This window comes from Nannobrachium achirus (genome assembly GCF_963921795.1).
Source record: "Nannobrachium achirus genome assembly, chromosome: 9".
Taxonomy (NCBI): domain Eukaryota; kingdom Metazoa; phylum Chordata; class Actinopteri; order Myctophiformes; family Myctophidae; genus Nannobrachium; species Nannobrachium achirus.
Window position 1 is genome coordinate 1135454 of NC_137818.1, and position 24920 is coordinate 1160373.

At 41.6% G+C, this 24920-nt stretch overlaps 1 protein-coding gene across 1 annotated transcript in view; it reads left to right on the forward strand.

Moving 5' to 3' along the window:
• The window catches only part of LOC308291794 (ankyrin repeat and SAM domain-containing protein 1A), a gene marked incomplete at its 5' end in the record, with an annotated part of 149921 nt that overhangs the window by 15117 nt on the left and 109884 nt on the right, over positions 1 to 24920 (forward strand). The window contains 8 exons of the mRNA XM_080733927.1: positions 122 to 197; positions 3535 to 3636; positions 4236 to 4310; positions 6083 to 6294; positions 6761 to 6823; positions 8197 to 8341; positions 11316 to 11359; positions 12732 to 12852. Coding sequence (XP_080590053.1) covers positions 122 to 197; positions 3535 to 3636; positions 4236 to 4310; positions 6083 to 6294; positions 6761 to 6823; positions 8197 to 8341; positions 11316 to 11359; positions 12732 to 12852 — 838 coding nt within the window. The remainder of the gene's footprint in view (positions 1 to 121; positions 198 to 3534; positions 3637 to 4235; positions 4311 to 6082; positions 6295 to 6760; positions 6824 to 8196; positions 8342 to 11315; positions 11360 to 12731; positions 12853 to 24920) is intronic.

Consider the following 24920-nt stretch of genomic DNA (forward strand, 5'->3'; position numbering starts at 1 on the left):
CCCCTGTGTGTGTGTGTGTGTGTGTGTGTGTGTGTGTGTGTGTGTGTGTGTGTGTGTGTGTGTGTGTGTGTGTGTGTGTGTGTGTGTGTGTGTGTGTGTGTGTGTGTGTGCCCCCGTGCAGACAGAGAAGGGCAGTGCGCTGCACGAGGCTGCCCTCTATGGGAAGACGGATGTGGTACAGAAACTCCTGAGTGCAGGTCAGTTACCTGTGATGTCACTGATACAGTATTTACAACGCTTACATAATCAGCGCTTCTTAATAATAACTTCTTACTTACCGTGGAGCCTCGGTTCCGCATGCAGCAGAGGCCACAGTCGTGGAGTTGTGGATCAATCAGTAATCAATGATGCTATTAGGAGACCAGACAATATTGTAGCTGGTGATGGTTATGTTTATGTACAATGTTTCTCAACCTTGGTTCTGCATGGACACACTTTTCATGTCCCAAGAATCCATGGTCACACCAACATAATACGGGGGTTTAAATGTCGTCACTGTCGGGAAGAAACCTTGTATCTCCATGTTTCAAAAGTGTCCTGCTTCATCATGGCTGTCGCACAACAGTAGTCACTAGTTTAAATCATTTTTAAAATGATAAATCCAATACTGACTCGCTCTATAACCTGGTCCTGTAGGGTCACACCCAGGAGGCCCAGCTCCTCATCCAGACATCTGTCATATCAAAACTTGACTATTGTAACTCTCTCCTAACTGGTGCACTTAAACCTTTGATGTTGATGTATTGATGTATTTATTACCTTGCTTCTGAATGCCTAAACTGTGAATTGTACAGTAGTTCTGCCAGGAGGCAGAGATCACAGTTCTACTGTCTCTGCTTCCAGGAGCAGCTGAACCAGAACAAGACATACTGTAACATAAACAACATAACAAGACATACTGTAACATAAACAACATAACAAGACATACTGTAACATAAACAACAGATGAACCATAACAAGACATACTGTAACATAAACAACATAACAAGACATACTGTAACATAAACAACATAACAAGACATACTGTAACATAAACAACAGATGAACCATAACAAGACATACTGTAACATAAACAACATAACAAGACATACTGTAACATAAACAACAGATGAACCATAACAAGACATACTGTAACATAAACAACAGATGAACCATAACAAGACATACTGTAACATAAACAACATAACAAGACATACTGTAACATAAACAACAGATGAACCATAACAAGACATACTGTAACATAAACAACATAACAAGACATACTGTAACATAAACAACAGATGAACCATAACAAGACATACTGTAACATAAACAACATAACAAGACATACTGTAACATAAACAACATAACAAGACATACTGTAACATAAACAACATAACAAGACATACTGTAACATAAACAACAGATGAACCATAACAAGACATACTGTAACATAAACAACAGATGAACCATAACAAGACATACTGTAACATAAACAACATAACAAGACATACTGTAACATAAACAACAGATGAACCATAACAAGACATACTGTAACATAAACAACAGATGAACCATAACAAGACATACTGTAACATAAACAACATAACAAGACATACTGTAACATAAACAACATAACAAGACATACTGTAACATAAACAACAGATGAACCATAACAAGACATACTGTAACATAAACAACATAACAAGACATACTGTAACATAAACAACAGATGAACCATAACAAGACATACTGTAACATAAACAACAGATGAACCATAACAAGACATACTGTAACATAAACAACATAACAAGACATACTGTAACATAAACAACAGATGAACCATAACAAGACATACTGTAACATAAACAACAGATGAACCATAACAAGACATACTGTAACATAAACAACATAACAAGACATACTGTAACATAAACAACAGATGAACCATAACAAGACATACTGTAACATAAACAACAGATGAACCATAACAAGACATACTGTAACATAAACAACATAACAAGACATACTGTAAAATAAACAACAGCTATCAGGCCTGGTGGACACATTTAGACTCTTATAAGATATCACATATCATAATGTATCTTAACACTTTCCAAGCCACGGGGAGCCCCTTAATATTAAAACCGTAATATACCGGACATCTGAGCAAGGAGTCTCAGCCGCGCCGTCTTTTACCGTACTGGGTCATTAAAAACGAAATAAATTATTTTTATCCAAAAATGGGCGATCGTCTAACCTTCCCTAGTCACTCGTCCATCGATAGCGCATGGCTCGTCTGACATGAAGCAGAAGTGACGTCAGGTCCATTCCTTCCAGAGGCTTCCCAGCAGCCGTCCAGTTTCTGTTTATACGTTAGTGCTCGCATAGCAGGAGTGCTGCGGGCTATGCGAGCGAAAATGCTCAAATCTACTCTTGAGTCACATGTGGATTATTTGAGCAGACATTTACGTGAACGGATCATTCAATATTATGTCTCAGATCATAATACAATAATAGAAATTTCACGGCTAATCTACAACAAGCCATTCTATTTCGGCTAGCAAAGTGTTAAGGTACACAGATGAACATCATAAGATGAACAGCATAATGTACTGTCCATAAAGTCACATATAATATATAATAATAACATGATATAATACAGTATCTTCCTCACCACGGACCTCCATGTGATGTCCTTCCTGGAGACATGAGGTTGTGTTGTTGTTGTCATCACCATCATCTGATGCATCGTCCACTAGACCAGGGGTTCCCACACTTCTTTGTCTCAGGGCACCCCATGAATATTGTTTTAATCTGAGGCACCCCTACATTATAATTTAATCCGAGGCACCCCTACATTATAATTTTCACTCCCAGCACCTTATATTTATAGCATATCGTCGTTGTCGGGTGGAAACCTTGTATGTCCAAAACCGTTTTGTATTTATCATCTATAAAATGCACTAAACTAGTGAAAACAGCACATATACAAGCTGTGTGCTTGTAGATCGGCTGTTTTTACTAGTTTTGTGCGACAGTCTTGTATGATGAAGCAGGGCTTTGCTTTACCAAAAGACGTACACATTTGAAACTTGGAAATACGAGGTTTCTGCCCGACAGTGACGATATTTTAGTGATTATGTTGTGAGGAAAACGTTGAGATAACAGCCATTTGGTTAGAACTGACTGAAAATAACTTTGTGTACTTCAAGTTTAAAATGATACTAAATATTTTTTCAAGTGTCCAAATAAATTCCAAATATTATCAAATGATCTTGCGGCACCCCTGGACTGCCGTCATGGCACCCCAGGGTGCCCCCCGTCACCCCAGCCCAGGGTGCCCCGTCACCCCAGCCCAGGGTGCCCCGTCACCCCAGGGTGCCCCGTCACCCCCATGGTGCCCCGGCACCCCAGGGTGCCCCGTCACCCCAGGGTGCCCCGTCACCCACTTTGAAAACCCCTGGTCTAAACGGTGGATGTGAACATGTTATAATGACATAATGATGTGAACATGTTATAATGACATCATGTTGTTCCCTCCTCGGCCACTAGGGGTGGATGTGAACATGCTGGACTACAAGGGGTTAACAGCGCTGGACACTGTTAAAGACATGCCTTCACAGAAGAGCAGGGAGATAGCAGACCTCATCCAAGGTAGGCACGCACACACACACACACACACACACACACACACACACACACATGGAGATAGCTGACCTGATCCAAGGTAGGCACGCACACACACACACACACACACACACACACACACACACACACACACACACACACACACACACACATGGAGATAGCTGACCTGATCCAAGGTAGGCACGCACGCACACACACACACACACACACACACACACACACACACACACACACACACACACACACACACACACACACACACACACTCACACACACACAGAGGGAGATAGCTGACCTGATCCAAGGTAGGCACGCACCACACACACACACACACACACACACACACACACACACACACACACACACACACACACTTGAGAGTAGTGATAACTGTTTATCTACATTTCATGAGTTGAGATATGATCTGGTGTTTGGCTTATCGTCTGTGTGTGTGTGTTTGTGTGTGTGTGTGTGTGTGTGTGTGTGTGTGTGTGTGTGTGTGTGTGTGTGTGTGTGTGTGTGTGTGTGTGTGTGTGTCTGTGTGTGTGTGTGTGTGTGTGTGTGTGTGTGTGTGTGTGTGTGTGTGTGTGTGTGTCACATGACAGGAAAGCCCCCTGAGGTGGAACTTCCCCCTCCGCCCCTCCCCCCTCCCCGGGAGAGTCCCAGCCCACGGAAAAAAGGTAAACAAAACATTTAGCACAACGAGCGCAGGCTGTAATAACATAATATACAGTAAAAGGTAAAAATGTACCACATGACCACAAACAGTGAGAGTAAGGGCCATTATTCATACTCCACTTTTAGAGAAGAATTTATTGTGTTTCTGTTCGGGGAGTCACATAGCCTCTGTGGCGCCGAACAGACAAATTAATGACAGTAATGACAGTATTAGCAGTAATGGCGGCCCCTGAACCTCTGAATGACGTCACATTGTAGTTTACAATGGATCGGCCCTTAGACTGTAACTAATAACTAGGAGCATGTATTCAAGACATAGCATATCATACATAGATAGATAGATAGAGGTTTTTATTAAAGTGTCCTGCACCAAACGATGCCCAGCCCGTACGGGCTTACAAGACACTCACAAACATAGTACATACATGTTGTTGTTGTCGAGCGGAAACCTCGTATCTCCAAGTTTCAAATGTGTCCGTTATTTCGCAAATCAAAGTCCTGCTTCATCATACAAAGCCGTCGCACAAAGGTACTGAAAACAGCCGATCTACAAGCACACAACGCCTCGCGGTGCGAGGCGTTGTGTGCTTGTAGATCGGCTGTTTTCACTAATTTGAATCACTTTTAAAATGATAAATGCAAAATGAACGGTTTTGGACACGCAGGGTTTTTTACCCGACAATGAAGATATGGTACATTGTACATAGATTGCAGTGTGCATTGATGCTGTATAGGTGTGATGATAATCCATGGTTCCCACATAAACAAAATGGTCACTAGCTTCTTGTTAAATGTTATAGTTGTGATAATCCATGGTTCCCACACAGGGGAACCATGGATAAAATATGATTACTTTACTGTGTTAGATCAGCCAACACAGGGATGATGACAGAACCCTCGCTAAAAACCCCAGGACAAAAATCCACTCGTCCGAGACAGTTTGCCCTCCTGGCCCCCAAGCTGTGGAATAAACTCCCTGTCACACTTAGAACAACGGACTCACTCGCAAGCTTTCGCCGTGGACTGAAGACTCACCTTTTCAGACTCCACCTAAACCCATAGCACTAGTGAAACACTCAATGACCATACATGAAGCTAGTTAGCTTTTTTAGAACCGTTTTTTGTTTCTTTACTGATTATATTGTTTTTTAGATTGATATTCATATGCATTTGTTATATTGTTGTTGATGTTCTGACATATTATCTTGTTTATTATAGTGATGTATTATCTGCTTATTGTAAGTCGCTTTGGATTATAAGCGTCTGCTAAATGCCTAAACTGTAAACTGTAAACTGTACTTTGGGGGTCGCGGCCTGAAAAGGTGGTAACCTGAAAACCACTGTCTTAAAAGTAACACACACTGGACGCGGACGCGGCGTGGAAGCGGCGCGGAAGCGCCGCGTCAAAACATATGGCTCCATTATTTTCAATGAACTAACCCACACCGGCGGCGTCAGACGCGCGCAGCCGCGGGTCTGCCGCCTCGCCTGCCGCGCCGATACGCTGCTGTTCTATTTTTCCAGCGTTGCCGCGTGGTGAACATGTTCTCCCATGGTTCTCCCCACCGGGGAAATGGATGTGCTGTGTGGCAGCGCAACACATCCAGTTGGGGTTATAGTGCGACGCGACGCTGTGCAGCCGTCCGCGTTCAGTGTGTGCTACCCTTGAGTGACACCCTTTTTCTTTTATAATCTCAAGTGTTTCTAACTCTAGGTGACATGGATTTTATATAATTTCTAATCCTAGGTGACATGGATGTGTTTATAATCCTAGGTGACATGGAGCGTGTCAGTGAGCTGATCTCTGGCCTGGCCCCCCCCGGCCCCCTGGCTCCCGGCCCAGAGGAGGAGAGTCCCTACGAGGCCCTGTTCGAGGCCACGTCCTGCCAGTCTCTGGACAGCCTGGCCAGCGGGAAGTCCTCGGACAGGGACAGCAGGAAGTCCTCGGACAGGGACAGCGGCCGGCCGGACAGCGAAGCCGGGAAGGTCAGTGCTTTCTGTCTGAGCCCTACTAGAGCACTGAGCCCTACTAGAGCACTGAGCCCTACTAGAGCACTGAGCCCTACTAGAGCACTGAGCCCTACTAGAGCACTGAGCCCTACTAGAGCACTGAGCCCTACTAGAGCACTGAGCCCTACTAGAGCACTGAGCCCTACTAGAGCACTGAGCCCTACTAGAGCACTGAGCCCTACTAGAGCACTGAGCCCTACTAGAGCACTGAGCCCTACTAGAGCACTGAGCCCTACTAGAGCAGGGGAGGTCAGTGCTTTCTGTCTGAGCCCCACTAGAGGGCGATGCTGGTCTCTGTGCCACAGATATCATCTCCTCACTGATTTAACAGCTTTCACCTCGTTGTCCCTGATTTGAGGCATGAAATCATTGGCCAAATCATCACAAAGAAAAAGCGTTCTGTTGGCGTAAAGTAACGACCAAATTTTTTCTGATCTGACAGAGAGAGCGCCTAGGCCACGCCCCCCATCCCGGCACGGGTCACGACGAAGAGGTCAGCTCAGAGGTGAGAGGTCACTTCATGAATATTCATATGTTTGGGTGTGGTGTTTGGGGGGGGGGGGGGGTCCAGGGACCCCCATGGTTCCATGAGGGGGGTCCTTCCAAATCCAAATGGTCTCCCAGAAGGAATGTAACTAAATGTAAAGTGCTAATGCAGGGCTGCCCAAAAGGTAGATTAGATCATCAAGGGTGTGCAGGTAGACCACATGACATGCCTCTAAAAATATATCATTAAAATATATAATATGACATCAAGAAGGGCCTGTCAGCTCCCTTCATGGCTTCTAAAGTAGACAAACCTCCAATGCAATACTTTGTTCAAGAGTCAGTAGTATTACAAAGAACCCCAAAACCTACCACTTCCATACAGAATGGGATGAAGACATTTCCCCCAGTATTTCCCATTTATTTCCCCCTTACAGTAAGTGTGTTTGTCTAAAATGTAAGGCCAGTGCTGCTATTCCAAAGCCCCCCTCAGGCCCTCAGCTAAAACATTGTGGATGGGTAGATCATGTTGAGCTACTCATTTTAAAAGTTGATCTCACGTCAAAAAGGTGTGCCCCCCCCCCCCCCCCCCCCCCCCCCTCCCCTGTGCTAATGTGATGAAGTTCAACAGTAGAGCACACCTGATGCACTACCAGATCCTGACACTAGAGGGTGCAGTGGTGTTGTGACATGAAGCCTTGTTTCCAGGCTCTGTACACAGTTTAGGCATTTAGCAGACGTTTTTAATCCAAAGCGACTTACAATAAGCAGATAATACATCACTATATTAAACAAGATAACATGTCAGTACATCAACAACAATATAACAAATGCATATACATATATAATCAGTAAAGAAAAAAAAGGATTCTAAAAAAAATAAAAACAAATGCTAACTAGCTTCCTGTATGGTCATTGAATGTTTCAGTAGAGCTAAGGGTTTAGGTGGAGTCTGAAAAGGTGAGTCTTCAGTCCACAGTGGAAGCTAGCGAGTGAGTCCGTTGTTCTAAGTGCGACAGGGAGTTTATTCCACAGCTTGGGGGCCAGGAGGGCAAACTGTCTCGGACGAGTGGATTTTTGCCCTGGAGTTTTTAGCAAGGGTTCGGTCAGCATCCCTGTGTTGGCTGATCTGAGTGAACGAGTGGGGGTGTAGGGGTTGATCAGGTTTTGGAGGTATGGAGGAGCCATACCTTTGGCTGCTTTGAAGGTCAGCATCAGTGTTTTGTAATCAGTGCGGGCCGCAACCGGGAGCCAGTGGAGGCTGCGGAGAAGGGGAGAGACATGTGAGAACTTAGGCTGGTTGAAGAGCCTGTACACCAACACTAACCCTCTCCTCTCCTCCTCTCCTCTCCTCTCCTCTCCTCTCCTCTCCTCTCCTCTCCTCTCCTCCAGGCTCTCATCGAGGAGCGTTTGGAGCCAGGCGATGAAGAGGAGGATGAAGATCACACCTATGAGTTGCTGCTCTCTGCTCACACACACACCAAAGCACCTTCATCATCGTCTTCATCGTCAGGCCACGAGTCCAAGAACCACAGAGGTACCCCCCCCCCCCCACATACACACACACACACACACACACACACCCCCCCCCCACACACACACACACACACACACACACACCCCCCCCCAAACACACACACACACACACACACACACACACACACACACACACACACACACACACACACACACACACACACACACACACACACACACACACACAAGCACTTGAAAATCGTACTAGTTGGCATTACATTTTGTTTGCCGCAATCTGTACCACTTAAGCCCCTTTTCCACTGACATGGCCCAGGTCCACTACAAGGACCTGGGTAGAGTGGTGTGAAAGTGGTACTAAACGTGTTATACATTATAACCAAGATATAGTTGTAATAATGACTGCTATAATCTGTTAGAGAGTATTATAATTATCATAGTAATATGTTCATACTTTATAGTGTATTATAATCACAGTTATAATCCATTGTAGTGTATTATAATTTAGGATAGTTGTAATACACAATTATATTTTATTATAATCACAGTTAAAAAGGTCAATTTTTTTTTTTTTTTGTGTAATGGAAAATGTAGATATTTGTATGTGCTCTGGTGTGGTGTGGTGTGGTGTGGTGTGGTGTGGTGTGGTGTGGTGTGGTGTGTTGTGGTGTGGTGTGGTGTGTTGTGGTGTGGTGTAGTTAAAGCTGCAGTGGAAAAGGGGCTTCATAATGTATGTTGGTGCGTTTACAGTTGAGTTATAAACCATGCTATTGGATCAGAGAGGACCAATCAGATTGTTGACATAAAGCTGTTAGAAACGATGCCTTACTGAAGGCTTGAGGGTTTAATCACTGATCTATAAGCTTTCTTCCCGCCATGGAGGATGAGCTTTAAAAATAGACTCGTCCAAACCTTTAACCCATTCAGAACGGGTACACATTACTGTGTATCATTATTTTATGCTTTAACTATTGAAAAATAGCAGATAGTACATCTGCTATTTTTGAAAAATCGTGGAAATTAGAATTTTGACCCGATTCTATAAATGTCTTTTGAATCCTTCTAAGGTTTTTTTTTAAAAACCCTATGTTTCTATGTCAGCAATCTGGCCAGCCATCGTCAAAGAAAAGGTCCTTTTCACTTCAACTGGAGCTCAGTTAGTCTGTTCTTGAGAGACTACTATGTCAGTGGTTCTCAAACCTTTTCATGTGAAGGACCCCCAAAATGATATTTATTTGGCCACGGACCCCCATCACAAAATATCTAGTTCCAGGGACCCCCCAGAAGCAAAATATGAGTTACAAATGTTCGTTTTAAAAATACATACAAGTTAAAGATTTGCACACATTTTCACGACTTTTTCAAAAATAGCAGATCTACACGCGCTGTGAGCTTGTATATCTGCTATTTTTCACTGGTTAAAGCATTCAATAATTTCAGGCCTAAATGGATTAATAAAAAAATAAAAAAACTGTAGGGGTGGTTTACCCCCCCCCCCCCCCCCCCCCCTGTGTGTGTGTGTGTGTGTGCGTGTGTGTGTGTGCCTGGCCTGGCCTGGCCTGAAAACAGCGCCCCTCCCTTAACATGTGTGGTCATAAAAGGTACTACACCACAGGCTTGAGGCTACATACAGACAGACCCACCCACCCACAAACAAACATACATACCTACACACACGGCCACGCTATGGAGACGGTGTGACCACCGCTCAAAAAAACATCCAGATGTGAGACGTGGAGATACCAGGTTTCTGTCCAACAACAGCTGTATATGTTGTAATACCGTGGTGTCCCACAGGGATAGGGATGAAGCTCCTACATGTTTATATTATATATATTATTGTATTGTAATACCGGGGTGTCCCACAGGGATAGGGATGAAGCTCCTACATATTTATATTATATATATTATTGTATTGTAATACCGTGGTGTCCCACAGGGCTAGGGATGAAGCTCCTACATGTTTATTGATAATGATCACCTTATCCATCCTACTTATTGATCCAGGCTTTCATCCAGACCACTGTTGAGGGTTTTATAATGTTTTGTGGAAAGACGTGAGAAGACAAATTCTGAACAGAACTGGTATCTTTTGGTATCTTTTAACCCATGCCACATTTAGCTACTCTGTCCCTAACCCATGCCACATTTAGCTACTCTGTCCCTAACCCATGCCACATTTAGCTACTCTGTCCCTGAACGTCACATGAAAACCGCTAGCCTAGCCGCCTAGCATAGTGTGGGGAGAGAGGAGCGCTTGAGGTCTTTCGTGACCAACGCAGCTGATTTCTTTACTTGATGAGAGACTGTGCAGTACTGCTCGTTATAAGCACGGTTGGAGAGCCTGTTTTGCATTGAGAGCCCGACTACCTGTTGTATAATGTGCAATAAGTGTTAAATGGCTTTATATTATGAATGATACTGTATACTGTATGATACTAATAACGTATTGATCGCCTCTTGTCTTGAGGCTGGGGTTCATGTGGTTAACTCATTCGTAGTTTACGGCCGAGGAGCCCGAAGATTCTCTATGTCTTTCACTGCTGGCTTCTCCTACCTGTTAACGCGGGCGCTAATCCAGTTCCCATCGTGCGCGATGGGACACTGCTATGCATTGTGTGTTCGCGTATTCCATCAGCTTCTCAAATCCGTTGAAATTTTGAAAATTGATCAATCAGTTCTCCATCTGTAAGCTGTGGTGTTTATACAGGCCAAAATAGAGGACGGACATCCGCTTCCGGTTTAGGGTCTCAATGTTAAGTGGTCCGCTCAATAATGTGTCCGTGTAGAAACCGATCACGGAGCATTAGTTCCGGCCTATTTTAGTTCCGCTTCGATAAAACATTTTTTTTAATTAAGTTTATTAAATCTTCGGGTTCCTCAGGCATGGCGGGGAAGGGGGTACAAAGGGGTATTTTTTTGGCAGCATGAGTTAATATAATGTGATGTTGTTGTGTCTCCTACAGATGAGGGGTTCATCTGGTTAATATAATGTCATGTTGTTGTGTCTCCTACAGATGAGAACTCCACAGTCCAGTCTTCCAACAGTCTCCTACCTCAGGTGTGTATGGTAGCAGGGATGGTCCATATCAGATGTCTGGTCCATATTTCATATCCCGTATAATTATTACTAGCCCAGGGTTCGCCAATTAGTTTTCCCCAAGGGCCAAATTATGTCTAGGGTACCAAGCCGAGGGCCACAACATTGAATTATGTCTAGGGTACCAAGCCGAGGGCCACAACATTGAATCATGTCTAGGGTACCAAGCCGAGGGCCACAACATTGAATCATGTCTAGGGTACCAAGCCGAGGGCCACAACATTGAATTATGTCTAGGGTACCAAGCCGAGGACCACAACATTGAATCATGTCTAGGGTACCAAGCCGAGGGCCACAACATTGAATTATGTCTAGGGTACCAAGCCGAGGGCCACAACATTGAATCATGTCTAGGGTACCAAGCCGAGGGCCACAACATTGAATCATGTCTAGGGTACCAAGCCGAGGGCCACAACATTGAATTATGTCTAGGGTACCAAGCCGAGGGCCACAACATTGAATCATGTCTAGGGTACCAAGCCGAGGGCCACAACATTGAATTATGTCTAGGGTACCAAGCCGAGGGCCACAACATTGAATCATGTCTAGGGTACCAAGCCGAGGGCCACAACATTGAATTATGTCTAGGGTACCAAGCCGAGGGCCACAACATTGAATTATGTCTAGGGTACCAAGCCGAGGGCCACAACATTGAATTATGTCTAGGGTACCAAGCCGAGGGCCACAACATTGCAGGGGGTGACGGTGGCGTTCCTGCTACTCCAGCGACAGTTCAGATGTCATCGTTGTCGGGTGAAAATCTTGTATGTCCAAAACCGTTCGTTTTGAATTTCTCTTTTTAAAAATGATTTAAACTAGTGAAAACAGCCGATCTACAAGCACACAATGCCTCGCACCGCGAGGCATTGTGTGCTTGTAGATCTGCTGTTTTCACTACTTTTGTGGGACGGCCTTGTATGGTGAAGCAGGCTTTACTTTGCGAAAGAACATACACATTTGGAGATACAAGGTTTCCACCCGACAACGACGATATTCTAGTGTTGATGCTGGCTGCTGCTCTTATACCACCATTATTACTGGGGTTGGTGGGGGCCAGACAGTTGCCCCCCGTGGGCCGCAAATGGCCCGCGGGCCGCCTATTGGGGAACCCCGCCATAGCCCAATCAGTGGCCAGCATCTCTGGCAACGTCATCATTAACAGCCAATGAGGGACCAGCATTCCTGCTGATGCCAGTTGTTGTGGCATCAGCACTCTAATGTGATTGGCTGTCAGCAAGTAGAACAGACCGGGCAGGCTCTAATGTGATTGGCTGTCAGTCAGTCAGGAGGTGGGGTCTCTGTGATTGACAGCTTGTGAATGTGCTCTATCTAGCAGCAGCAGCGCAAACCCAACGACCTCCTCAGACCGCCAGGCAAGACGAAGGACAGCCTGCAGCCTCCGGGACCCCAGGGACCCCAGGGACCCCCCACTGCACGCCTCGGACCCCCAGGAGGTCAGTGACCTTTATTACTGTGATCTGTGTTTCTGTTGCGTCCTCTGTTTGTGTTTATGACCCTAGACCAATCAGGGATCAGCATTCATGGTGATGTCACCATCAACAGCCAATAAATAACGAGGCGCAAGTGTGATCTACGAGAGGCCATCGGTGTGGAGCAGGGGTCTTCAACGTTTTCAGACCAAGGACCCCCTTAGTTGAGAGAGAGATGAAGCAGGGACCCCTTAGTTGAGAGAGATGAAGCAGGGACCCCTTAGTTGAGAGAGAGATGAAGCAGGGACCCCTTAGTTGAGAGAGAGATGAAGCAGGGACCCCTTAGTTGAGAGAGAGATGAAGCAGGGACCCCTTAGTCGAGAGACAGATGAAGCAGGGACCCCTTAGTCGAGAGAGAGAGATGAAGCAGGGACCCCTTAGTTGAGAGAGAGATGAAGCAGGGACCCCCACAACCTGTTCATAGATTCCATATAGTTTCATTGTTTGACAGCACAATCATCAGTGTATTTTGGATTCATGTTAATTTGTGTTTTCAGATATTTAACCACTTGAACCGTCAATACTTAATAAACTTGACCTTTCACTCTGTACTTAGTCTGCTCTTTTTCCCCTCAATACCAAACCTCTTTGCCAACAATAGCCAATCTACAATGTGAGCTTGTAGATCAGCTATTTTTGGTTTCTATCACCCCTCCTGTAGTAACTCTGAGGACCCCCTAGGGGTCCCGGACCCTTGGTGTAGAGGGTTAATGGCACATTAGAAAATAAACACATTTTATAGTTTTACCTCATGCATGGACTAAAGCTGCATTGCTTTTATTTTGAAGTGTTTTATTCACATACATATGGACACAATGCGTACATCAGCACATGTGTGATCATTGGATGTTGTCTCAATAACAAGCAGGTGGTCAGACTGGTCACACGTCAAGACCACCTGCCTTACCTTACCCATCAAAAAGTCAACAAAAATATGATATATTTCCCGAAGTCGGAGGTAAAGCTGTGTGTTTGGTTAGCGGGTGCAACATCTTGCACGTTTTGGGCCATCCACAACACGCCCACCCCTGGGTTAATGGGTTTAGAGTGAGGGCTGGCTGGCATGGATCAGCTGTCTGCCACGCGGGCACACTGAGTGACTGGCATGCCTGGCAGCAGGGTCACATGCTTCATGCCTGGCAGCAGGGTCACATGCTTCATGCCTGGCAGCAGGGTCACATGCTTCATGCCTGGCAGCAGGGTCACATGCTTCATGCCTGGCAGCAGGGTCACATGCTTCATGCCTGGCAGCAGGGTCACATGCTTCATGCCTGGCAGCAGGGTCACATGCTTCATGCCTGGCAGCAGGGTCACATGCTTCATGCCTGGCAGCAGGGTCACATGCTTCATGCCTGGCAGCAGGGTCACATGCTTCATGCCTGGCAGCAGGGTCACATGCTTCATGCCTGGCAGCAGGGTCACATGCTTCAGTGAAGGCCTGACGGACGGTCCTTGGCAGGGAGACAAGCAGAGAGCGTTCTGGACGGGACAGCATGTTTCCATGCTGCTGGATTTACCCAGGAGACTGTAGGGGTGTAACGATGCATTTAATAGCGATTCGATACATATCACGATACATGGTTGACGATACGATACATGGACGATATTGGTTCATTCATGGCGATACGATTCGATGTAATTACTTAAAATCGATATAGTAACTATTTAGCAAAGAAATTAAATCTGTGTGAAAGGTGTGGATAGTGCAGGTTTTTTTTTTCTTTTTTACAGTACAGTACCGTACAGTACAGTACAGTACAGTACAGTGACTTGGTGTACATGTGTTCCGCCGTGCTGTGTCATAGAACAGTGTGTCTGTGTGAAATGAACATGACTTCAGCTCTGAAACCTTCAGCTCACTGAGGGCCAGATTAAACACATGTCACCACCGTAGTGATGTCACCACCCTCAGTGATGTCACCACCCTCAGTGACGTCACCACCCTCAGTGACGTCATCACCCTCAGTGATGTCATCACCCTCAGTGATGTCACCACCCTCAGTGACGTCACCGCTAGGGATGGAGATTGTTATTTGTTATTGATAATGAGCACCTTATCCATCCTGCTGATTGATCCAGGCTTTTATCCATCCCACTGTTGAGCCTTTTATAATGTTTTGTGTAAAGATGTGAGACGACAAATTCTGAACAGAACTGGTATCTTCTTTTTTATTTGTTGTTGTGACTGTGTGTGGCTGACCACCATCTATGAAGATTGAAACTGCTCTTTTTTGGACACTGCTCCTACAGATTTTGCCCTAAAATCACGCAAAGCGGTACACAGTATCTCTAAAGTCATGTCATCAACATGGATCTGTCCCATTTCACATATTCCCTCCTGATTGGCTACCATTGCCTTCTAAAGTTTGTGTATGCGACCTGACGGTCGCTTATCTTCCGATTAGGGGGTCTTACTGGTAATTAAATATCATTAAAACAGTCATTCATCAGTGTGCAATAAGTGTTAAATGGCTTTATATTATGAATAGTACTGTAATAATGTATTGATGGCCTCTTGTCTTGGTTGTTTACACATGACATCATGAGCCGCTATGCTCAGTAACAAGCTTGATAAGCCCAAAGCTTATTGATATTGGGTACTCAATAAATGTATGGGCTTTCACCCATTCACACACACATTCATTACATTCACCCATTCACACACACACATTCATACAGTGATGTCCAAGGAAACCATGCTTGGCACCAACCTGCTCATCAGGAGCAGTTAGTGGTTCAGAGTCTTGCTCAAGGACTCTTCCACACTGACTCTGGGGGAGCCCAGGATCGAACTGGGAACCTTTGGGTTCCCAAGTGGCCGCTCTACTCTTGAGCCTCTGCTGTTTTCATAAAGCTTTATTGACTACTGGTCATCTGCATGGCAAGCAGGGTCCAGTTGTCCAGATTTAACATGAAACAAACCCGGAACTAAGGCCCCTTTTAGATGAAAACAGGCTTCACTGTAAACGGCTAAGAGCCGTTTCGTTTTCATTTTTTATGTGGTCTTTAGATTAAAACGCAATGTGTCCCTAAACGCGGTAATTTGCATGCCAGGTCGCTAGGTGGCGCATGTCTCCATGACCGCACTGCCCAAGTTCCGTTCTACTTTCTAGCAGCCAGCAAAGAAGTCCTCCTCAGTCAGTCAACACAACGCACTGCCGTCACACAGCACAGGCAGACTGGCTGGCTGGCTAACTATAAATGATTAAAAACTTTGTTCCAGAGGGTCGGAACAGACACATGTACCATACACATCCCGGGACTATATTTATTCCTTATGATACGATACAGAAAAAGGCGTTCACTTCACGTTTCGTTTCAACACAGAGGACTGGAGTCAATGCCTTTACTGCAGCTTATGGAGGGGATGATGATGATAACATACAGACGGCGACGAGCTATAGATGTTGGATCGTGTCATGATAAACATTATAGGCTACTGTCGCTATTTTCAGCGTCGGCTATTTTTGCAGTTGTCTGCTATTTTCACAACTTGTGAGCTTGTAGGTCGGCTATTTTCACAACGCACCGCGACGCGTTGTGAGCTTGTAGATCGGCTATTATCACAATGCACCGCGACGCGCTGTGAGCTTGTAGATCGGCTATTTTCACGACGCGTTGTTGTGAGCTTGTAGATCGGCTATTTTCAAATAGCTACGGTATAAATTAGGGCTAACGTTAGCAAATAAATGTACTTAATAGTTACTTTACAGTTTACACCACTGGGACAGCCCTAGGACGTCCCACATCTTATCATTTTCAGTGGTTTGCTGCGTTTACGGTATTTAGATGAAAGCGGGAGATACAAAGCGTTTTTACCTTTTCCACTTTCAAAGGGGGGTTCACTTTGTTACGGTTTCACCCCCCGAAGACGCCATTTTCGTCTAAATGACCCCCCACAAACGACTATAAATCATTACGTTTACAGTGAAGCCCGTTTTAATGTAATAGGGGCCTAAGTGTTCTTCCCCCCCCCCCCCCCCCCCCCCCCCTTCCGACTGGTACCAACAGGAATATGTTCCTCCAAGGAACTCCATTGATTGGTGGTCAACGCCCCATGTTTCTGATTGGTGGTCAACGCCCCATCATGTTTCTGGAAAAAAAAGTAATATATAAAAAAAAGTTTTGCTAAACTCCGCCTCCTGATTGGCTCTGAGAGGAACGCAGTGTGAGGTTTTTGGAAAGCGATCTGATTGGCTCACAGGGGCGTTGACACTGCCAAGGACAGGGAGGGGCACACACACACACACACACACACCCACACACACACACACACACACACACACACACACACACACACACACACACACACACACTGTGTGTAATGTAATGTAATGTTTATCAGGGCGTTGCTGTTAATGAGCCTTAAAACACTCTGAGGAACCCTCTGCTTATCACATGGCGGGGTGGGGGGGGGGGGGCATGGAAACCCCCCCCTTCCACAAACACACACACACACACACACACACACACACACACACACACACACACACACACACACACACACACACACACCCTTTGCCCAGAGCCACTTGCAAGACATTTTTGTCTTTTTTGTCTTTTGTGCAGTTTCTGTGTTTCGCTAGTCTTTATTGCACAGCTGCTTTTATTATTGTGTAGTGCAGGGATCTTCAACAGGGGGTCCGGGACCCCTAGGGGGTCCTCAGAGTTACTATAGGGGGTCCTTCAAATCTTTTTGTGATAGAAACCCTTTTCTCCTTTATATTAACCACTTGAACCCTAGTGTTGGACTGAAAACGTTGAAGACCCCTGGTGTAGTGTGTTGTTCCTAGTGAACTTGTATCTGTTTAATTAACACTTCTGCTGCTAAACGTGTCCAGGAACATGATAAGAACATGATAAGAACATGACAAGAACATGATAGACTGACTGGACGCTTGCAGCTCGTTGTTCCTTGAAAGACCATGGAAGGACATTCCGGTACAACGGGTCACCAGGTTGGACGCTGTGATGTCACAGTGATGTCACCGTGTCCCAGATTCTCTGTCACCCAACACCCTGACCCTGTCACCCTGCTGGCCCACACACACACACACACACACACACACACACACACACACACACACACACACACCCTGTCACAGGGGGACAGCCAGCCAGCCAGCCAGCGCTCGCACACACACACACACACACACACACACACACACCATGTGTCCGTAGACTAATTATCAGGATTGTGGTGGAGTCTGGTTACAGAATGGATGGAGTGATGTGAATGTTCCTCTCTCTCTCTGGGAGCTACCATTAGCTGCTAGGGTTAGCAGACAGACAGACAGACTGTTAGAACGCTGGTAGAATTAGCAGACAGGCAGACCGACAGACAGACATCGCTCTGCTTCAGAGGAAAACCCACAACAGAACCACGCACAAATCGGTGAGTCTGTGTGTTGGTCATCCAAAAATGAGTATTTTTTTCTTTTCTTTTTTTTTTGCTTTTCTTAGTTCTTGGTCAGATTCCTGATGCTATATTTAATTAATTGTAAAACAGGGGTGTAGCTTCACACAAGCAAAACTATATTTAAAAATGAAATGACAGTGTAGTTGTATTAATGAAATGACAGTGTAGTTGTATTAATGAAATGACAGTGTAGTTTATTAATGAAATGACAGTGTAGTTTATTAATGAAATGACAGTGTAGTTTATTAATGAAATGACAGTGTAGTTTATGAATGAAATGACAGTGTAGTTTATGAATGAAATGACAGTGTAGTTTATGAATGAAATGACAGTGTAGTTTATGAATGAAATGACAGTGTAGTTTATGAATGAAATGACAGTGTAGTTTATGATGAAATGACAGTGTAGTTTATTAATGAAATGACAGTGTAGTTTTATTAATGGAATGAAAGTGTAGTTTTATTAATGGAATGACAGTGTAGTTTATTAATGGAATGACAGTGTAGTTTATTAATGAAATGACAGTGTAGTTTATTAATGAAATGACAGTGTAGTTTATTAATGAAATGACAGTGTAGTTTATTAATGAAATGACAGTGTAGTTTTATTAATGGAATGACAGTGTAGTTTATTAACGAAATGACAGTGTAGTTTATTAACGAAACGACAGTGTAGTTTATTAACGAAACGACAGTGTAGTTTATTAACAAAACGACAGTGTAGTTTATTAACGAAACGACAGTGTAGTTTATTAATGAAACGACAGTGTAGTTTATTAATGAAACGACAGTGTAGTTTATTAATGAAACGACAGTGTAGTTTATGAATGACATGACAGTGTAGTTTATGAATGACATGACAGTGTAGTTTATTAATGAAACGACAGTGTAGTTTATTAATGAAACGACAGTGTAGTTTATTAATGAAACGACAGTGTAGTTTATTAATGACAGTGTAGTTTATTAATGAAATGACAGTGTAGTTTATTAATGAAATGACAGTGTAGTTTATTCATGAAATGACAGTGTAGTTTATTAATGAAACGACAGTGTAGTTTATTAATGAAACGACAGTGTAGTTTATTAATGAAACGACAGTGTAGTTTATTAATGAAATGACAGTGTAGTTTATGAATGAAATGACAGTTTAGTTTATTAATGAAATGACAGTGTAGTTTATTAATGAAATGACAGTGTAGTTTATTAATTAAATGACAGTGTAGTTTATTAATTAAATGACAGTGTAGTTTATTAATGCAATAACAGTGTAGTTTATGAATGAAATGACAGTATAGTTTATGAATGAAATGACAGTGTAGTTTATTAATGAAATGACAGTGTAGTTTATTAATGAAATGACAGTGTAGTTTATTAATGAAATGACAGTGTAGTTTATTAACAAAATGACAGTGTAGTTTATTAACGAAATGACAGTGTAGTTTATTAACGAAATGACAGTGTAGTTTATTAATGAAACGACAGTGTAGTTTATTAATGAAACGACAGTGTAGTTTATTAATGAAATGACAGTGTAGACGACAGTGTAGTTATGAATGAAATGACAGTTGTAGTTTATTAATGAAACGACAGTGTAGTTTATTAATGAAACGACAGTGTAGTTTATTAATGAAACGACAGTGTAGTTTATTAATGAAACGACAGTGTAGTTTATTAATGAAACGACAGTGTAGTTTATTAATGAAACGACAGTGTAGTTTATGAATGAAACGACAGTGTAGTTTATGAATGAAACGACAGTGTAGTTTATGAATGAAACGACAGTGTAGTTTATGAATGAAACGACAGTGTAGTTTATGAATGAAACGACAGTGTAGTTTATGAATGAAACGACAGTGTAGTTTATGAATGAAACGACAGTGTAGTTTATGAATGAAACGACAGTGTAGTTTATGAATGAAACGACAGTGTAGTTTATGAATGAAACGACAGTGTGGTTTATGAATGAAACGACAGTGTAGTTTATGAATGAAACGACAGTGTAGTTTATGAATGAAACGACAGTGTAGTTTATGAATGAAATGACAGTGTAGTTTATGAATGAAATGACAGTGTAGTTTATTAACGAAATGACAGTGTAGTTTATTAACGAAATGACAGTGTAGTTTATTAACGAAATGACAGTGTAGTTTATTAACGAAACGACAGTGTAGTTTATTAACGAAACGACAGTGTAGTTTATTAACGAAACGACAGTGTAGTTTATTAACGAAACGACAGTGTAGTTTATTAATGAAACGACAGTGTAGTTTATAATGAAATGACAGTGTAGACGACAGTGTAGTTTATGAATGAAATGACAGTGTAGTTTATTAATGAAACGACAGTGTAGTTTATTAATGAAACGACAGTGTAGTTTATGAATGAAATGACAGTGTAGTTTATGAATGAAATGACAGTGTAGTTTATGAATGAAACGACAGTGTAGTTTATGAATGAAACGACAGTGTAGTTTATGAATGAAACGACAGTGTAGTTTATGAATGAAACGACAGTGTAGTTTATTAATGAAACGACAGTGTAGTTTATTAATGAAACGACAGTGTAGTTTATTAATGAAATGACAGTGTAGTTTATTAATGAAATGACAGTGTAGTTTATTAATGAAATGACAGTTTAGTTTATGAATGAAATGACAGTGTCGTTTATTAACTCATTGAGTGCCTATCCCGAATATGTTCGGGATATATTATCGCATACCAGAGTGCCTATCCCGAACATGTTCGGGATATTTAAAAAAAAAAAAAAAAAAATGATTTTTTTTTTTTTTTTTTTTTTTTGGACCCCATCAAATCTAGTGAACATGATTTCAATCGCGATTTTGCATGTTCCACCCCCATACAACCCCATCTAACATACAGGGCATTCATGTTTGTTTACATAACATGTAAAACATAATGGCGATTATCTCAAGAATGCCTGAACGGATTTCCAATCGGATTTTTTTGTTTGAAAGCTGTGAACAAACTGCACGAATCCATTTCAATGCAATCCAGGATTGCATTGGATTTTTTAGAGCTCATTCTTCTCTGTTTTTTTCCCATGCATGAGGTGTGCAAGGTTTAATCATGGCTAAGTTGACGAAAATAAGGCTTCTAAAATGCTTGGTAACCAATAGCTAACTTCAAGCTAACTTCATCCTCTTCCTGTACATGCACAAAGGAAAGTGTTCAGGCAAGTCATGGCTGCAGGGGCTTCTGCATATACCAGCATATCTCTATGGGATTTTCTATGGCCACTGGGCGCCTCTAGTGGTGAACGGGGGTGGCACTCAAAGAGTTAATGAAATGACAGTGTAGTTTATTAATGAAATGACAGTGTAGTTTATTAATGAAATGACAGTGTAGTTTATTAATCAAATGACAGTTTAGTTTATGAATGAAATGACAGTGTCGTTTATTAATGAAATGACAGTGTAGTTTATGAATGAAATGACAGTGTAGTTTATTAATGAAATTACAGTGTAGTTTATTAATGAAATGACAGTGTAGTTTATTAATGAAATGACAGTGTAGTTTATTAATGAAATGACAGTGTAGTTTATGAATGAAATGACAGTGTAGTTTATGAATGAAATTACAGTGTAGTTTATGAATGAAATGACAGTGTAGTTTATTAATGAAATTACAGTGTAGTTTATGAATGAAATGACAGTGTAGTTTATTAATGAAATGACAGTGTAGTTTATGAATGAAATTACAGTGTAGTTTATGAATGAAATGACAGTGTAGTTTATGAATGAAATGACAGTGTAGTTTATTAATGAAACGACAGTGTAGTTTATTAATGAAACGACAGTGTAGTTTATTAATGAAACGACAGTGTAGTTTATGAATGAAACGACAGTGTAGTTTATGAATGAAACGACAGTGTAGTTTTATGAATGAAACGACAGTGTAGTTTATGAATGAAACGACAGTGTAGTTTATGAATGAAACGACAGTGTAGTTTATGAATGAAACGACAGTGTAGTTTATGAATGAAACGACAGTGTAGTTTATGAATGAAACGACAGTGTAGTTTATGAATGAAACGACAGTGTAGTTTATGAATGAAACGACAGTGTAGTTTATGAATGAAACGACTGTGTAGTTTATGAATGAAACGACAGTGTGGTTTATGAATGAAACGACAGTGTAGTTTATGAATGAAACGACAGTGTGGTTTATGAATGAAACGACAGTGTAGTTTATGAATGAAACGACAGTGTGGTTTATGAATGAAACGACAGTGTGGTTTATGAATGAAACGACAGTGTAGTTTATGAATGAAACGACAGTGTGGTTTATGAATGAAACGACAGTGTAGTTTATGAATGAAACGACAGTGTAGTTTATGAATGAAACGACAGTGTAGTTTATGAATGAAATGACAGTGTAGTTTATGAATGAAATGACAGTGTAGTTTATTAACGAAATGACAGTGTAGTTTATTAACGAAATGACAGTGTAGTTTATTAACGAAATGACAGTGTAGTTTATTAACAAAACGACAGTGTAGTTTATTAACGAAACGACAGTGTAGTTTATTAACGAAACGACAGTGTAGTTTATTAACGAAACGACAGGTGTAGTTTATTAACGAAACGACAGTGTAGTTTATTAACGAAACGACAGTGTAGTTTATTAACGAAACGACAGTGTAGTTTATTAATGAAACGACAGTGTAGTTTATAATGAAATGACAGTGTAGACGACAGTGTAGTTTATGAATGAAATGACAGTGTAGTTTATTAATGAAACGACAGTGTAGTTTATTAATGAAACGACAGTGTAGTTTATGAATGAAATGACAGTGTAGTTTTATGAATGAAATGACAGTGTAGTTTATGAATGAAACGACAGTGTAGTTTATGAATGAAACGACAGTGTAGTTTATGAATGAAACGACAGTGTAGTTTATGAATGAAACGACAGTGTAGTTTATTAATGAAACGACAGTGTGTAGTTTATTAATGAAACGACAGTGTAGTTTATTAATGAAATGACAGTGTAGTTTATTAATTGAAATGACAGTGTAGTTTATTAATGAAATGACAGTTTAGTTTATGAATGAAATGACAGTGTCGTTTATTAACTCATTGAGTGCCTATCCCGAATATGTTCGGGATATATTATCGCATACCAGAGTGCCTATCCCGAACATGTTCGGGATATTTAAAAAAAAAAAAAAAAAAATGATTTTTTTTTTTTTTTTTTTTTTTTTTGGACCCCATCAAATCTAGTGAACATGATTTCAATCGCGATTTTGCATGTTCCACCCCCATACAACCCCATCTAACATACAGGGCATTCATGTTTGTTTACATAACATGTAAAACATAATGGCGATTATCTCAAGAATGCCTGAACGGATTTCCAATCGGATTTTTTTTGTTTGAAAGCTGTGAACAAACTGCACGAATCCATTTCAATGCAATCCAGGATTGCATTGGATTTTTTAGAGCTCATTCTTCTCTGTTTTTTTCCCATGCATGAGGTGTGCAAGGTTTAATCATGGCTAAGTTGACGAAAATAAGGCTTCTAAAATGCTTGGTAACCAATAGCTAACTTCAAGCTAACTTCATCCTCTTCCTGTACATGCACAAAGGAAAGTGTTCAGGCAAGTCATGGCTGCAGGGCTTCTGCATATACCAGCATATCTCTATGGGATTTTCTATGGCCACTGGGCGCCCTCTAGTGGTGAACGGGGGTGGGCACTCAAAGAGTTAATGAAATGACAGTGTAGTTTATTAATGAAATGACAGTGTAGTTTATTAATGAAATGACAGTGTAGTTTATTTAATCAAATGACAGTTTAGTTTATGAATGAAATGACAGTGTCGTTTATTAATGAAATGACAGTGTAGTTTTATGAATGAAATGACAGTGTAGTTTATTAATGAAATTACAGTGTAGTTTATTAATGAAATGACAGTGTAGTTTATTAATGAAATGACAGTGTAGTTTATTAATGAAATGACAGTGTAGTTTATGAATGAAATGACAGTGTAGTTTATGAATGAAATTACAGTGTAGTTTATGAATGAAATGACAGTGTAGTTTATTAATGAAATTACAGTGTAGTTTATGAATGAAATGACAGTGTAGTTTATTAATGAAATGACAGTGTAGTTTATGAATGAAATTACAGTGTAGTTTATGAATGAAATGACAGTGTAGTTATGAATGAAATGACAGTGTAGTTTATGAATGAAATGACAGTGTAGTTTATGAATGAAATGACAGTGTAGTTTATTAATGAAATGACAGTGTAGTTTATGAATGAAATGACAGTGTAGTTTATTAATGAAATGACAGTGTAGTTTATGAATGAAATTACAGTGTAGTTTATTAATGAAATGACAGTGTAGTTTATGAATGAAATGACAGTGTAGTTTATTAATGAAATGCCAGTGTAGTTTATGAATGAAATGACAGTGTAGTTTATTAATGAAATGACAGTGTAGTTTATGAATGAAATGACAGTGTAGTTTATGAATGAAATGACAGTGTAGTTTATTAACGAAATGACAGTGTAGTTTATTAACGAAATGACAGTGTAGTTTATTAACGAAATGACAGTGTAGTTTATTAACGAAACGACAGTGTAGTTTA